Raw genomic sequence first — 16,923 nt, forward strand, 5'->3', positions numbered from 1 at the left:
GCACCTCCAGCTGACAGCCAGCAAGGAACTGAGGCCCTCTGTTTAACAGGCTGCAGAGAACTGAGAACTGCCCCAAACCATGTGAGGGCAAGTGTAGAGCAGATTCTTCCCCAGTCCGGCTTTCAGATGAGTCCTCAGTCCTGCCCACACCTCCCCTGATTGTACCTTCTTGAGAGCCACTGGAGTAGAGGAGCCAGCTAAGCCAGCCTGGCTGCCTGACCTGCAAAAATTGGGAGATAATGAATGCATGATTTTTTAGCCACTAAGATTGTGGTGATTTGTTACACAGAAAGAGATAACAAACAGAGTATCCTTATTTGGATCCTAGAACAGAAAAAAGACATTCGTGGAAAAACCAGTGAAATCCAAATAAAGTCTGGAGTTCCTAGTACTGTGCCGATGTGATTTTCTTAGCCTTAATAAATGTGCCATGGTTATCCAAGCTGTTAACATTAGGGGGAGCTGGATAACAGGTATGAGAACTCTCTCTACTGTCTTTGCCACACTTCTGTAAATCTAAAATTATTTCAGAATACAAAGTTAAAAAAATTGGGAGATAACGAATGCATGACTTTTTAGCCACTAAGATTGTGGTGATTTGTTACACAGAAAGAGATAACAAACAGAGTATCCTTATTTGGATCCTAGAACAGAAAAAAGACATTCGTGGAAAAACCAGTGAAATCCAAATAAAGTCTGGAGTTCCTAGTACTGTGCCGATGTGATTTTCTTAGCCTTAATAAATGTGCCATGGTTATCCAAGCTGTTAACATTAGGGGGAGCTGGATAACAGGTATGAGAACTCCCTCTACTGCCTTTGCCACACTTCTGTAAATCTAAAATTATTTCAGAATACAAAGTTAAAAAAAAAAACACTTCTGGGTATTACATGTTATCTTTGTAAAATAAAGAGAGGGGCTTCCCTGGTGGCGCAGTGGTTGAGAATCCGCCTGCCAATGCAGGGGACACGGGTTCGAGCCCTGGTCTGGGAAGATCCCACATGCCGCGGAGCAACTAGGCCTGTGAGCCACAATTACTGAGCCTGCGCGTGTGGAGCCTGTGCTCCGCAACAAGAGAGGCCGCGATAGTGAGAGGCCCGCGCACCGCGATGAAGAGTGGCCCCCACTTGCCACAATTAGAGAAAGCCCTCGCACAGAAACGAAGACCCAACACAGCCATAAATATAAATAAATAAAGAAAGAAAGAACAGCAAACTTAAAAAAAAAAAAAGAATAACTTTCTTTAAAAAAAATAAATAAATAAAAAATAAAGAGAATATAGCCAATTTGAGGAGAAAAAAAATAAAGCTATCAGAGAGCCACCAGTCTGGTGGTAGAGGTTCAGCAACCAGGCCCTAGAGCTCACAGTATGTTAGGCTAGAAAGGGGCAGGCAGCAAGTGTGGTGGTCACAGCCTGATGGGGGTGACACAGGACCAGGCCTGATACCTGCCCTGGGAGTCAGTTCGGTTGAGAAATTCCAGGAATATTTTTTCCCCAGCCTAAGATACTTGTGTCTATTCACTTCCATTTAAATTCCCCCCAAATGTCAACACCTGTTCCAAAACCGAGTTGTTTGCTTGTTCCTCTACCTTTACGGTTTTTGTCTTTGCCATTTCCACCAGCTGGAACACCTCTACTGTCTGCCAGGGGATATCCTCATATATTTCCTTATCAGCTTCAAAAGTGAACTTGCAAGAAAATCTTCATTGGCCCGTCTGTCCTCAATGACATTGTTCAAACCAGAGCCCTCACTTACCTAACTTTACCATTTAGCGCTTCATCCATTTACCAGCTGTATATCGTCAGATAGTTACTTAAACCCTGTTCTATTCGTGTTTCTTCAAACGTGAAATAGGAGTAAGAATCAGTATTTTCTTGATGAATATTCCTTAGAATAATAAATTGGGTAAAACGCTTGCAACAGTTAGGAGGCTGCCTAGCAGACAGTTAAGGACTGATTGCTTTTGTTTGTACATTGTTTTCTCCAGCCCCTCTATCTAAATTCTTGTACCCATCCCTCTCAAATCTGTTTCTTCCAAGAACCTTCATGAGCCATGCTCATTGCACAGACAAAAAGCAAGGACAGGAGACTCTTTGCCAAAGTTAAAAGCGCATCAAACACGCCTAGCATTTATTATTTTAATCACAAACCTACAGACCCCTTAGTACACCCTCCTCGGGGCTCGGCCCCAACAATCCAAAGCTGACAACCTTGGGTGTATGGGGTAGGAGGGATGGGGATGGGCAGGGAGTGTCTCTTGATAACTCTGAAATGGGGAAGATTTCTCCAAATGGAGAACTAGGTGGAGGCCAGAGGTTGGGGGTGACCTAGCTTCTGAGTAGGGGGTCAGTAAAAAAATCAGATAAACAAAAGAGGGGGTATATATGTTTTTGCAATCCTCCCCCTAAGCCTCTGCCTTGGTGAGACAGTCTTCCACTTGTTCCTGGGCTGGGGAACTCCCTGGAAAGGCCCCTTCCTTCATCTTGTTCCTCTACATGTTGAAAAAGAGTACTGGGGTGCTGGTTCTGGGAACATGGACCCAGTACCCCCTTATCTCCATCACCTCCCTAATCTACCCTTCAATGAAGGAGGTAAAACTCTGCCCAAGTGTGGGGGTCTAACTCTCACTCACTCCTGATCTAGGTCTGGAATGTCAACCCACAAGATTTCAAGATCTGCCCCCATCTTCAAGGGCCAGGTTGGCTTAGAGCCCTCCTAGGTTAAGTCACAATGGTCCCAGGTTAAGGCGGGGGAGCTTAAGTACCACTCCTCCCTGCAGTGTGGAATGATTGGATGGGATGTTGCTAAGAGACGAGGGCTGTGATCTCCACAAAGTTGCCCGATCTTACTGACTCCTCCACACCTGAAATACCCGCGCTGGGCTGTTCCTATAGGGAAAGGGCGGGGCCTGACTCCTCCATTGCTAGAAGGCCAGGACTGAGTTCCCAGGTAAAGGGGTTGGCTCTCATCCTCACTTCTGTTCCTTGCCTGCGCAGGGCAGGGTTCACGGGGAAGGGGCAGGGCTTAAACCCCCAGGGTGGGACCTCCATTTTGACTCCTCTTCCTTGCCAGGATAGACTAGACTGTTGGTTCCAAGAGAGGGGATGGAGCAGTATCCTGACACTCTTTATCCCAGGAAACACGGCTAGGACAGTCCCTAGGGGCCAGGGGCTGACCTCATCCTGTCTCCTTCCCTCACCTGGGCAAGGGCGGGTCCCACGGGGCAGGGGTGAGGCTGCGTTCTGCAAGAGACAGGCCCTGATGTCCCTACCTTCTCCATGTCTGAAATACCTGCATTGGCCTGTCCTGTGGGGAAGAGGTGGGGCCTCATCTGACTCCTCCTCCTTGCTTGGTTACAGGGGTGGGGCCTCATCAGTCTCCTCTTCCCCCAGTACACCTGGGCAGGGCAGTCTCATGATAAGGTGGGGGAAAAGGCGGGGCCTTATCCTGACATGTCCTCCTTTCCTGGGTGGGGAAGTCCCAGGGGAGGGGTGAGGCCTGATCAGGACTCCTCCTCCATGCTGAAGCTGCTGCGGCGACTGCTGGCCTTGGAGACTGCGGGGGATACTGAAGAAAGCAGGGGATCGGAGGCAGCCCGCAGTGGGGACAGGGCGCCCCCTGACAGTCCCCCCACCACCCCCTCCTCCTCCTCCATCAGAATGTCCTCCAGCCCCAGGTGGAAGGGGTCCCCCAGATCCCCCAGGTGGTCGCTGGGAAAGTGCAGGTCCAGAAGGGCATCTGAGGGTGGCGCTGGGGGCTGCTGATGGGGAGTACTCTGGGCAGGTCCCCCCGCTGCATGAAATGTTGCTGTGCCTGGCCTGCCCTCCTCTTCAACATCCAGCTGCTCTGGCTTGAGACTGTCAGAGGCTGAAGTTGTGGCCAGTGAGAGCAGCCCTGGGGTGGGAGGCACTGGCAGACCATGGATCTGGGCCTGCAGTTCTAGCTCCTGCAAAACGTAGGGGGGTGGGTGGTGGGGGTGGGATAAGATGGGGTTCAGAGTCCCTCAGAGGCAGAGGATATAACAGTTAAAAGGGTAGGCTGCCTGGGTTCGAATTCAGCCTCTGCCACTCACTAGTTGCGTAACTTCAGGCAAGTTGCTTACCGTCTCTGAGCCTCAGAGTCCCAACCTAGAAAGTGGGTATAATAATGGTCCCTGTCTCACAGGATTGTTGTGATTAACTTAGTAAATGGAGATAAGGCTCTTGTCATAGTGCATGGCACAAGATAAAACACCGTGTCTGTTAACCAATATTCATTATTATTCTTGCTAATGTTATGATTACTGCTTATCATCATCATCATCATGTGAGTCAGGAAGCCCGGGGATCCCCCAAATATGCCAGGAGGAGAAATCCTAGCCTGTTCTCCCTCTGCCTCTGCCTCCAGGAAGCCCCCCTCACCCCTGCCACCGCCTCCTCCTTCCAGACCTGAATTCGGAGCTGCAGGCTGCGGTTGGCTTGCTCCAGGGATCGCTGCCGGCTCTCCAGGTCTTTGGAGCGCTGTTGCTCCTTCTGCAACTTGCGGATGTAATCCACAGAGGCTTTCAAGATGGTGCCCTTGTTCCAGCGCATCTCCCTGTGGGGCCCGAGGGGGAGGAAAGAAGGGAATGCTGCACATGGAGTCTCTCGGGAGCTGAAGGGGGCGATTGCACCAGGTAGATGGAGCACCCCGCCACGTGCCTAGAACTTGAGGCAGAGGGACATCAAGGGTATGGAATGCTCGGATGAAAACCACCTGCCTGGAACCTTCCAATGATGCCCCATCACACCCCGAACCCAGGAAGCCCTCTCTGACCTGATCCCATACTGCTCCTCTTACCCATGACCCTCTGATTCATCTCACTGCGGCCACACTGGCTTCTCAATGCTCCTAGAACATGGAAAATCATTCCCACCTCAGGGCCTCCAGCCCAGCTCCGCCCTCCACCTTGAACACTCTTCTCTCAGACACCCAGATGGCTCCTGCCTCACCTCTTTAGGCTCTTTATTCAAGTACTTCCTCATCAGTTGAGGCCTGCCCTGTCCCCACCCTCCTCACCCCAAACTGTGACCCTCCCCAATATCCCATCTTCCCTCCGTTCTTGATTCCTCTCCACAACACTCATCATAACCACCGGAGTTTACATATTTATCTTGTTTGCTGTCTGTCTGCCCCCACTAAAACATCAGTTCCATGAGGTCAGGGATTTTTGTGCATTTTGTTCCCTCTGGTATCCTCAGAGCCTAGCATGGTACCTGGCACAAAGCAGAAGCAGCTCAATACATTTTTTGAGTAAATAGAGGAGGTACTAAATAAGCGGAAAACTGTCTATGTCGTACAGGGGGGCAGACGACGTGGACCATAATGTCATGGACCATAATGTCATGCACCTAAAATTTTAGATGGGAACACGGTGAGGGGCTGCAACCCTGCTCAGGGTGAGGAAAGCTGGGTGAGAAAGGGGCAAAGGAGCAGGACTGCCCGGGTGGTTCCCACTTAGGGCAGGCCCACCCGGGAATGACTTTCAGGGAGTGGGGCCCCCACCCCACCTTCCACCGGCCTGGGGCTCCTGGCCCAGACTCACGGGTCACTGGACTTGGGGATGAGGGTGCCCAACTCCTTGATCCTGTCGTTAATGTTGAATCGCCTGCGACGTTCAACTTTGAAGGCGGGGGAGAGAAAGAGAAAGTGGGAAAGAGTCGTCAATAGGCTGAGAAGCGAAGAGGAGAAACTGGGGAATTGGGAGGCTGCTGCAGGGAGAGGCCCCCAAGGAAGGCCGGGCGCAGAGTGAGGCAGGGCTGCACGGCACGTGGGCAGGAGCACGCGCTCTCACTCACTCAGGTTGTGATTGTCTTTCTTCTGCCGTTCCTTCAAAAGGGCCTTGGCCTCTGTCTCTGGAAGAGAGTGCGGGAGGTGGTCAGGGCCTCTGGGTCTGGGAAAGATGACAGACGACGGTGGGCAGCATGTGCAGCCGCTGGGGTAGGCTTTGGTGGGCGCAGGCAAGGGAAGTGCCACCGTTTTTACAATTTTTAAAGAAGCCATGGTGACAGGCCACTTGTTAAACCCGAGGAGAGGGAGTGGAGTGAAAGCAGGACCACGGGCCATATGGACAAAGATGGCAAACAGCCCCCATTTCTGTCTGTTTAAACCCTCTTCCCTTAGAATCAGGCCTGACCCCCAGACCTGGTAGATATGGGGCTCACCCTGGGGTATATGATAATTGCACGGGGCCAAGACCCTGGCCCTTACCAGAGATCTCCCGTTTGATATTCGGCAGCTCAGCTGGACAGGAGTTGCTGACAGTGATGGCTGGCGTGGCCACGCCCTGACTACTGTACACATCAAGCAGATTCCCTGACACAGGCAGCTGCAGGCAGGGAGAGTGGAAAAATGATGGTTGGAAACAGACCCCAGGCTCGGCCCCTTCTTCGACCAGGTTCCCGACCCTCCACTCACCCCAAAGATGGGCCCCCTCATGCAAGGATTGGCTGGCTCAGCATGGGAACCCTTCCTTCTCCTTCAAGGGAATTTCACACAACCACTCAACAGGGAAGACAGGGTCAAGGGGACCTACCCTGCTTTGCTGGGGGACTGGAGTCTGCCTGGCCTGCTCATCGTGTCCCCACAGCCCCTCGAATCCCCCAGTGACTTCTGAAGCCCCTCTCCCAAACCCCGGCACTGGCTCTGAGAAGTGCCAGAAAACCACCCTTCTCAGGTCTTTGTCAGCTCCAATGCAACATTTCAGCCCCTCCTAGAGCTACATTCCAACTCAGCATTCTTGGAACACTCCAACCCAGTCTTCTCAGACCTTGGGAAATTGTCATGGCAACATTCCACCCAAAATCTGGCCTTTTGGAGAGTTCCAGCCCAACCTCCAGTCTTTGCTGTGACTGCGTTGCATACAGTCTCAGGCTGCCATGCACCGAGGTTCTGATCTGGCACCCTCTTGCGCATTCTGATCTCTCGGGATTTCTTGTCCAACTACTCAACAAGCACTGTTTTTATGTCAGCCTAGTTTTTTTTTTTTTTCTCCTTCACACTCTCCTGGATACACCCTAGGGCAACGAACTAATCCATAAGTAATTAGTCCCACCTCTTGATGAGTTTTCATCTCTTGAAACCCCCACTAGTCTGCTGGATCCATCCAATCTCTAGCTGTGCCCAAATCAATGAAAAATTCTGATAAATTGGTACCATTTTTACATGTGCTTCTTTCCTCTTGATAAGTTGGAAAGAAGTAAAGCTATAGCCACTTGGTATGTCCCAAAGCGAGTTATGAGACTCTTGGAATGTTCAGAACCAGAATGTTAAAATTCATTGGTGCATCTCCTGCTCTAGGAAGTTTTATCCAGTCTTTACAATGACCCAGCCTCTCGGCACAGTTCACTGTAAGAGATGTGGTATGTTCTAGTCACTTCAAGGTCCAACCACATCAAATCTGGACACCTTTGGCATATCATGTTCCAATCACTTCATGGTCTAGGTGTGTCTTCATGACCTGAATGTCCTGGTACATTCAAAACGCAACAAGATAATCTGTATAACAGAGAGCTTCTCTGTTAATTTTGGCCTATGTTGTTAGAAATAAGATTATACCTTGCATGTTTAGAATAAGTTTCTGTCCATCTCTGCACTAAAAAATTTAGAGAGTTACAAGCTCTAAAGTGCTATAGAGAAACATCACTTAGAGGAGGAAGGTGGAAGTGTATTTATGTTGGAGTGTAAGCATGTGTGGAAGCCTCGCAGCACCAGGACTTGGCCCTGTTCTTAGAGCATCCTCTATCCATTCTTTACCTGTCCTGCTTCAAGAGTTCCAGCTGGCCTGCTGTGAAGCCAAGAGCTACTTTGGAGTGCTGGCTGCAGGATTAAGCCAATTCTTAGGCAACTGACTCAGTTCTTAATGGCCATTTCTTCTAAAAATTTTCTTTTGTGTGTGGGGGAGGGTGTGGGTCTTGGGATGGGGGTGAATTTGAGGTTTAAAGTTTAAACTAGAAATAAGATGATGTGGTCTGCTTGCTCTCTGTTTAGATAGGCTTTAAGACCAATTGGATTTACATGGAGGCCAGGCCAGAGAATGGTAATCGATGACTTGTGTGCAGACAAGCATTTATCCAGGTTGCATTGTCCAAATTGGTTTGTTAAAGCTCCAGGTTACGTTCTTACACAAAGAAAAACATTCAGTAAACATGAGACAAGTTTAGGAAAACTTAATAAAAAGAAACCTGTCTTGGGGCTTCCCTGGTGGCGCAGTGGTTGAGAATCTGCCTGCCAGTGCAGGGGACACGAGTTCGAGCCCTGGTCTGGGAAGATGCCACATGCCGCGGAGCAACTAGGCCCGTGAGCCACAACTACTGAGCCTGCGCGTGTGGAGCCTGTGCTCCGCAACAAGAGAGGCCGCGATAGTGAGAGGCCCGCGCACCGCGATGAAGAGTGGCCCCCGCTTGCCGCAACTGGAGAAAGCCCTCACACAGAAACGAAGACCCAACACAGCCAAAATAAATAAATAAAAATAAAGAATTATAAAAAAAAAAAAGAAACCTGTCTTACACTCAAAACAAACAAACAAAATGCTACAAGAGTCCCAATTCTTGGTCCCTCCCACAATGAAGCTTGAGTGCTTCGGTATGCCCTAATAGCTCCATGAAGTCCCCACCGTGTATATATCAAAAACTACAAGGTTCACCTCTCCATGCAGTTCAACATGGCCCCAGGGCACTGTTGTGCCCCATTCTCAACATACAGCCTCTATCTCTATCTCAGTACAATCCAAGGTGACAGTCTCTATGTACACAGCTAGCCCGGGTGTATATAAGATATCCCTCAGTGATAGAGGGATGTGCTAATTTTTAGACCAACCTCCCATCTCAGGGCCTCACCGTGCTGGGGAGCTGCAACCCCGTGGTGCCTCCGGGCAGATAGCTGAGCATCTCATCGTTGTAACTGGACTCCAGGCTGATGATCTCATCGATGACATCATCAATCTGGGAGAAGAAATATGGAAGAGCCTTAGAAGAAGTTGGGGCAGGGGGAGCATGGGCGGGTCGTCTGCAGCCACTCACCTCCTTCTCCGAGCTAGACCCGATGGTGAGCAGCGCCATGGGGCTGTTGGGAGCACTGCCAGTGGGGCCAGTAGCGTGGGCAGCCTCAGGGGCGGGGAGTGGCTGGGCACTAGCAGCCCCCGGTGGTGGGGTGAGGGCCTGGGACGCCAGCTTGGGCCCAAGTGTGGTGGACAGGTACTGCTTCACCTGCTGCCGGCGCGCCTGCTGCAGGTGGTAGCGCGTCGGGTTCTCCAGATGGGTCTGCACCTGTGGAATGCGGCGGAGACAGGATGGGAGGGAACAAGGTAGAACAGGGCTCAGAGGGGTGACTCTGAGCCCCAGCTTGCCCCTCAGAAGTCATCTGTTCCTAGGCTCAGGATGGCAAACCAGGCCCAGAATCTGAGAACCCTCTCCCGCCCCCAAATACTGATTAAAGTCTCCCCTAGGACCCAAACTCCCTTTCTCAGAGATCCTTCACAGCCCTCAAGATCTACCCATGGGTGGCAGAATCCTTCACAGTTTCTGGAGCACCCTGTCACAGTCCCCAAGAGGCCTCCCGCAAAGCCTGTGACCCCACCTAACAGACGTGGGAACTGTACATGGCTTCCCAAGGCACTCCAATGGCCAAAGAATTCCTAATGCATAACCATATGTGAAGTGCTTCCTACAAAGCCACTTCACAGACTCCAGGGCCCACTCAGGGCACTCATGAGCCTCCATGATCCACCAAGACATCCTATGGCCCCCAAGAACCCCTCACAACTCCACAAGAACGTCTTGGAAACCCTAAACACAATGGGATACTAGCACAGCCCCCTTTTAACAGTACCTGAGACCTTCCTTAGAGCCCCTAGGACCTCGTCCCAAAGCCACCAGGACCAATCCTCAGTCACCAGGAGCCCCTCCCAGGGCCTCTGGATGTCACCTTACCTTGAGCACCTCCCTGGGCACCTGAGCAGGGGGAGGACGACCCAATGTGTGGCCCCCAGCAGAGACGCCGACCACAGAGATGGCAGGAGAGGCAGGTGCAGGACTAGGGAAGGGAGAGGCTGCAGCCTGTTCCCGACGCTCACGCCTCTCCTGCTCCTGGGCCTGGGCCCGCATTAGCTGCTGCCGCAGCAAGACCCGCGATGAAGAAGATGACGACATGGCAGGGGTCCTGGAGCCCCCTGCAGAAGATGATGCAGAGAGTGTAGCTGGGGTGGCTGGTGTGGCCTGCAGTGATATTGGGAGGCTGTGGAATGGGAAATACGGGGCCACAGGTAAGCTAAAAGTCTCGGCCCAAGCCTAAGAAGTCATAGTGCGATGGAGCAGACATAGGAACCTGGCCTGTTCTCTTGCCTTCAGAAGCCACAATGTGGAGGGGAGATAAAGGAACCAGACCTGGTCACAACCCTCAGGGGTCACAGTCTGGTAGGGGAACTTTAGCCCTCAGTCCTTATGGTGAAGCCTGGATTTGGGCCTGTTCGTATATCAAGCGGAGATACCATCATTGTTCAGCTCTGCGAGCTATTTAAAGGAGAGCAGAAGGAAACAGAATTGAGGTTGTGGGAGTAGATACGGACACAGAGGGCTCATTAAGCTCAATTTGGGGCTGGAGATGCTCCCTGAGCTCCTGGGAGTGGGCATCAGGCTATATGGGCAACCGCAGGCCCTTCTTCCTCCCCTGCCTGGGCCTCTGGTCCCAGGAGCTAGTCAGTCTTGAAAATCTCAGAGATTTCACAATCCTCTCTTCCTGCCCCTCTTCCAGGTCCCCTCCCCTCTCTTAGAGCCCAGGCCCATGACTCAGCACATTTAGACTTCCAAGCTTGGGGGAAAGAAGACACCAGCAGGGGTTCTTCAAGGGCTGGGAGTGGGTGAATTTGTTGAGTTGGGGGGAGGGTGACCAGGGGTTATGGGAACGGCTCCGCCTACTTGGGGGCTGGGCTTGATCAGGCCACGCCCTGTGTCTGGGAACTCCAGGCACCCTGCAATTTTAATCTATGAATGGATGTGCAGGTGGGGGAGGAAGCAAGGGAGATTTTGTCTGAGATACTAGAATCCTAGCTTGGCCTCCTGCTTTCCACATGCTCTTTCTGGCTCTTAATTTTACTATCTGAAAAATTCAGGCTGGTGAGAGAATGGGTTGGACTGGCACTGAGGGCCTCTGCCCATCAAGAGGGGATGGAGGGGCCTGAGGAATCGGGAGGGGAGTCAGAGAGAGGAGACATACCTTGAGCGTAGCGATAGGGGTTGGCTTTTGAGCTCGTAGAAGCTGTCAGGATCAAGGACGTTTTCTAATTCGATGTCAGCAACAATCCCCGATTCCGGAAGCAAAGAGTTCAGGCTGAGGGTGGGGGGAAGGCAGGGGTGAGGGTCAGTGATTGTATGGAGACGTCATTCCCCTGAGAGAGACAGAGACAGAGACAGAAGAGAAAAGAAGAGAAGAGAAGCATACACCAGGAGAGAGGAGAATAGAGTGTATCCCTCACATTCGGCCACTTTGCTGAAACCACCACCATGAATTCCCATGTCTTCTCCCCTCTCCACTCTCTTTTGCTCCGTGTTACCCATAGGTCCTTAAGATTAAAAACAATAAGCCTGGACCCCAGCTCCTCGATCTAACAATCACCTGGGTGTACAACCTGGGTTTCAGGAGAATAGAAACGAAGAATTGAGGAATGACAATTCACTTTGTGGGATTCCTGACTTTGCATTCAGAGTTCTCCCAGCCCCCACACCCCCCATTGTTTTCCTGGCTGTTGAATGTGAGCCCACATAGGTCCACAGGCATACTGCACGGTAGGGGCTTCCCTCGGCAGAACAGTCCATTGTAACACAAACTGAATGCATCACAAAGAGAACTGGGGTAGCTGATTCACTTTACTGAAGGATCCGCTACTTCCCAAAAGAGCTCCCGGCTACCAACCCTGCCCCAGCCAGAGTTTGTGGGACGCGAACACACATCCAAAAACAAGATGGAAATAACAAGGGCTCCCCTCAGTCCAACAATCTGGATTGACAAGAGGGAGAATTTGGGTGGATGATCTGCTTTATAGGAACATTCTTTTCTTGGTCAGAGGAGCTTGCCCAGCACTCTCCAGTTTTTTCGATGGATCAAAACACAAACACACCTCCAGTACCAACACCCACTGACACACAAACTAAGAAGCCATGTACACCCGTCCCTTTCAACTATCGCCACTACTGTGATGATCTAGGTTGTTATAAAGGCATCAGGAGATGGTAAATTCATATATTGAAAGGCTCCTGCTCAACCCTCCATGCTGGCTGCAAGACACTAGTGTGTAGGGGACATTAACATGCAGGCAGATAGATATGCATCCTTGAATTTAGTCAAAGATTTAGAATCCTGAGATTGTCATTGACTTGCCCCTCCCCAAGAATCTGTCTTCCTCCCTTTCCTCACTCACAGACGGGGCCCTAAAACCACCCCAGGAAGTCGGGAAGAGGAAGCTGGGGAGCTGCTGAGCTCAGCACAATCCCAGACAGAAAGTAGGCAAAGCCCCCTCCCATGCTCACACTTCCATTGCACAGAAGTTGGAAGAGGTGGGCACTGGAATGGGCACGGTATGGACAGAGAGGGCTGGGGCTTCCAGGCCCGCTGATGGAAGTAAGGCTAAGAGGTCAGAGAGGACCCACCCAGGCAGGGATGGTGCAATTGGTGCTCATTCCAGCTCTAGGGTCAGATTCAAGATTGTCTCCAGGGCCTGAAAGACAGACTGGGAAGGTGAGATAAAAAAAAAACCTCTGTGTCTGTGTGTGTGTAAGGGGTGAAAAGAGCTGGCTGAGAGGCTAGGGCAGGTGGCAGCAGGAACAAGACCCTCCTCTGGGTTCCAAAATAAGGTCTGAGGCCTTCTCTGGGCTAAGAGGTAGCACCATCTCCATTGCCTGTCTGTCTGACTGTTTCCCATTCAAGCCCCTATGGGGTGTGGGAAGAGGGCTTTTCCACTACCCAGCTGGATGGGTGGGCAGGTGAAGGGATTATTCTGATCAAGTCTTGATGAATGTTGCTTTTCTTGTTCACTCACACACACTCACAAGGCTGGTCCCACGCAGTATATCCGAGATACCCCCAAATCCCTCCAGAGTCATTTTATCCCCAAACACAGCCTCCAGCAACCAGCCACTGGGAGTCACCAAGCTCCTAAGACAGCACCTCTACATCTTAGGACGCCTTCTCTGAGGGAGAAAGTCCCTTAAAAATCAGTGCCTCACCTACAGAGTGCCCCCTCAAATTCATTCCCCTCATATCTGAGTCAGAGACCCCAAATTCAGCCTCTAGTCAGAGTCTCAGTCCCCGAAGTTCAGCTACCCTAGACTAGTTTTTGGACACAACATAATCAGCCCCTCGAGACCCAGTCAAGGGCCCCCCCCAAATCTGAACTAGGCCTCCCTTAATGCACTTCCACGACTCCTTTAAGCCTCAGTCCAAGCAAGCCACCGCCAGATTCCTTAGGTGCCCCCACAAGTCGGGCGCCCAGACGTCCTCCAAGACTAGGCCGAGGGCCTCCAATCACAGTCCTGGGCCCCCGCTGCCCCCAGATCAGGCCCCCGGGAACCCCAGTTAGCACTACCGGTCCCAGGCGGTCCCGCACCTGAGCAGCTGGGCCGAGTCGGCCGGCCTGCGCTCCTCCAACAGCAGGAACACGGCTCGAGGACCCTCCGCGCTGGCCTCTACGCCGTCCCGAGCTGGCTCGGCCGCATGAGACATGACGCCCGGCCCCGGGCGAGCCCTGCCAGGCCGGTCGGGCCTCGGCCCGGTCCCCCTAACAAAATAAGAGTCCCCCTCCCCCGCTCGCCACCGCCTCCTCCGCTAAGCCATGGAGCAAGCTCTGCGCGGGCGGGCGGCGTCGGGGAGATGGGATGGGCTGTGAGTCATTCCCCCGCCCAGAACGGACCAACAACCCCCCCACCCCCAACCTAACCCCGGACGACCGCCCTCCTCCCCCTCGTCCTCTTCCCCCTCCTCCCTGGGCTGGGGAAACTCCACAGGAAGTGACCGCAGAGAGAATAGACAGCTCGCTGGGCCACGCCCTCTGGGTGAGGCGGCCAATCGTTGAGGGGTGGCTCAAGGGCCCGCCCTAAGCTACGCCTCCGAAGCCGAGAGAGAACCAGATTCCGCAGGCCCTTATTCCGAGAAGGGGGCACCGAGGCCACGCCCTCAGAGACAGAGGCAAATCAATGAGAGGTAATTAGATTGAACCACGCCTCCTCGTCTCAAATTATCCCTCCGCAAGCTATTAAGCCGGTCCTTGGGTCCTCTGCGCCTGCGTACTGATGGCCAGTCTGCGCGCGGAGGGTCTCCAGGACACACTTCTAGCTGCGGAAACGCGCCCTCTATAGGCCAATATACGTAGTATCCACTCCCTAAACCGCGCTCCAACCTTGAACTAGCGGTGCCTCCTCAGCCAAACCCATAGCCTTGAGGCCTAGGCAGCTACATTCCCGGAAGGTGCGCACCAGAAACCCCACCCTTTCGGTACCTACAGTCCAGCCGCCCAGCTGGTCTTCCTGGAAGCGGTCCGCCTACTCTATGTCATTTAGAGCGGTTGTTGTACTAGGTCATTGCGCTGCACTGTAGGTGCTTAGTGAATCCTTGACGGATGAATGAGTGGAAGGATGGAAATTAGATCTGGCCCCTTCTGTGGTTGACTTCTGGAATTATAAAGACCAAGGTTAGAATATGGGCAAGGGACTTCCCCTCTCTGAGCCTCAGCTTTACTGGCCTGTCAAATGGGGGTCATAATACCTGTTTGACAGGGTTGTTATGAGGATTGGAGGTAATTTTTGAATAGTGCTAGCAGGTTGTTTGGCATACAATAATCTCTCCAAAACTTGATTCACTCATTTGTGCACTGATTTAACAAACATTTATTGAGCTCCTCTGTGTGCTAGATACATGCAAGCCGGCTTGCACACAGCAGAGGGTCCCACCCATACCTTCAGATGCACAGTCAGCTCACAAAATACCCAGACCTACAACCTTCCCTTTATCCCTCCCAACATCCCGAGACCATGCCCATCAGTTGGACCACTGGGAACTTCGCTGAGCGCCCATTTGCCTTGCACCTTCCTGTATTGGCACCCTTATTTCCCAAGTTGGCTTGGTAAACACGCACATCCCCATACGCTCACACACAAACATTACCCACATAATAAAGACAGTTCTTCCCCAAATTAATCTTTAAAAAATCAATACATTACTAATAAAAATTGCAAAATGAAACTTGTAGACCTGATGTTAAAATTCCTACAGTGCCTTAAATACGCAAGAATATCTAATTTTATAAAAGAAAAAAAAGAGGAGGGCGTCATCTTACCAGATTCAAAATGTCTGACAAAGCTCTAGTTATTAAAACATTGTGGGACTTCCCTGGAGGTCCAGTGGTTAGGACTCTGCGCTTCCACTGCAGGGGGCGCGGATGGATCCCTGGTCGGGGAACTAAGATCCCACGTGCTGCGCAGCCAAAAATAATAAAATAAAATAAAATAAGCACAGGGAAATATAACCATAAAAAGAAGCATCGTGATATGGGAGTAGGAATAGAAAACTAGATCAATGGTACAGAAAAAAAATCCAAAAATCGACCCAGGTATTGTGGGAATTCATAAATGACAAAAGTGATATTTCAAGTCACTGGGAGAGACATGGACTATTTACTAAAATAGTTTGGGGAGAAATGACTGTCTTTTGGGGGGAGGGATTAGATTCCTAATTTACTCAATTCAGAAAAATTAATTCCAGATTGGCTAAAGACCTAACCATTAAAAAAGAACCTATAAAAAATATCAGAACAAAATATGTTTGGAGACTATGTTTAAGTCTTTGGCAAAAAAGAAGGCCTTCTTAAACAGGATACAAAAAGCGAAAGCTATAAAGAAAAGTAACAATAAGCAACATTTATCAGTCATTCTTGGCACTTTATCTGTATTCATTCATTTTAATCCTCACAACAGACCTCTGAGGAGGGTTCCATTTATTTTCCCAACCTACAGATTAGGAAACCAAGGTACAGCAAAGTTAAGTCACTTGCCCTAGGTCACACCAGTTTATAAAACCTGGGATTGGAACCCAAGCACACTTTTTAAAAAAAATTTTTTTGTATTTTTCTTAGTTTGAATGAGCCTGCCATCTTTTTTTCCATTTATTTATTTATTTTATTTATTTATTTTTGGCTACATTGGGTCTTCATTGCTGCGTGCTCTCTGTCTCTGTCTTTCTCTCTCTCTGGAAGCTGGGGTTTCACTGCAACACAACTGAGGGGTGGGGTGAATGGGAGATATGTAGGGAGAAGAGAGGGCAGTTGGATGGTGAAATTAGGGATGTTTATAGAGAGATGTGAGGGGTGATTGAGGGTGGTTTGGGGTGAGGTTGGGGTCTATTACAGGACAGTTGGCACACAACTAAAGGACCACGTCTTCAGGAGGAATGGGGCTGCTAGAGGACAGTTTAAGAGTGCAGGTGGCAGCTATTGGAGGGTAAATTGGGAATACTCTTGGGGGGTTGGAAGATGGTTTGAGATGCAGTTGGAGGGACTATGGAAGGTTAGTGTGTGGTCTTTTGTAGTTCAAGGAGTTGTTAATAGAACTGTTAACTGTCATAGGATAGTGTGGTAGCCTAATGGCCCCCCAAAAGATATCCATGTCCTAATCCCTGGAACCTGTAAATGTTACCTTATATGTCAAAAAAAAAAAAAAGGTTTGCAGATGTGATTAAATTAAGGATTTTCAGATAGAGAGATTATCCTGGATTATCTGAATGGAACCTAATTGTAACCCCTAATTGTAACCCCTTATAAGAAGAAAGAAGAGAGACAGATTTGACAAACCATAAAGGAGAAGGCATTGTGACCACAGAAGCAGAGATTGTAGTGATATGACCACAAGCCAAGGAATGCCAGC

General features: G+C 50.6%; 1 protein-coding gene across 2 annotated transcripts; it reads right to left on the reverse strand.

Moving 5' to 3' along the window:
* Positions 1 to 3,029: 3,029 nt before the first annotated feature.
* Positions 3,030 to 13,896, reverse strand: TFE3 (transcription factor binding to IGHM enhancer 3). 2 transcript variants are annotated; one of them, XM_061177685.1, is made up of 10 exons: positions 13,617 to 13,894; positions 11,231 to 11,344; positions 9,949 to 10,252; positions 9,040 to 9,285; positions 8,857 to 8,961; positions 6,230 to 6,347; positions 5,818 to 5,874; positions 5,565 to 5,640; positions 4,429 to 4,576; positions 3,030 to 3,947 (listed from the first exon to the last, which is right to left on the reverse strand). In XM_061177685.1, exons 1-10 carry the CDS (start codon positions 13,730 to 13,732, stop codon positions 3,504 to 3,506), a joined length of 1,728 nt encoding a protein of 575 aa, XP_061033668.1. In that variant the 5' UTR covers positions 13,733 to 13,894; the 3' UTR covers positions 3,030 to 3,503. The 2 variants fall into 2 exon arrangements, with proteins under 2 accessions (XP_061033668.1, XP_061033667.1); XM_061177684.1 differs by having other exon boundaries at positions 8,857 to 9,285; positions 13,617 to 13,896.
* Positions 13,897 to 16,923: the final 3,027 nt, after the last annotated feature.

Source organism: Eubalaena glacialis, chromosome X (assembly GCF_028564815.1).
Source record: "Eubalaena glacialis isolate mEubGla1 chromosome X, mEubGla1.1.hap2.+ XY, whole genome shotgun sequence".
NCBI lineage: Eukaryota > Metazoa > Chordata > Mammalia > Artiodactyla > Balaenidae > Eubalaena > Eubalaena glacialis.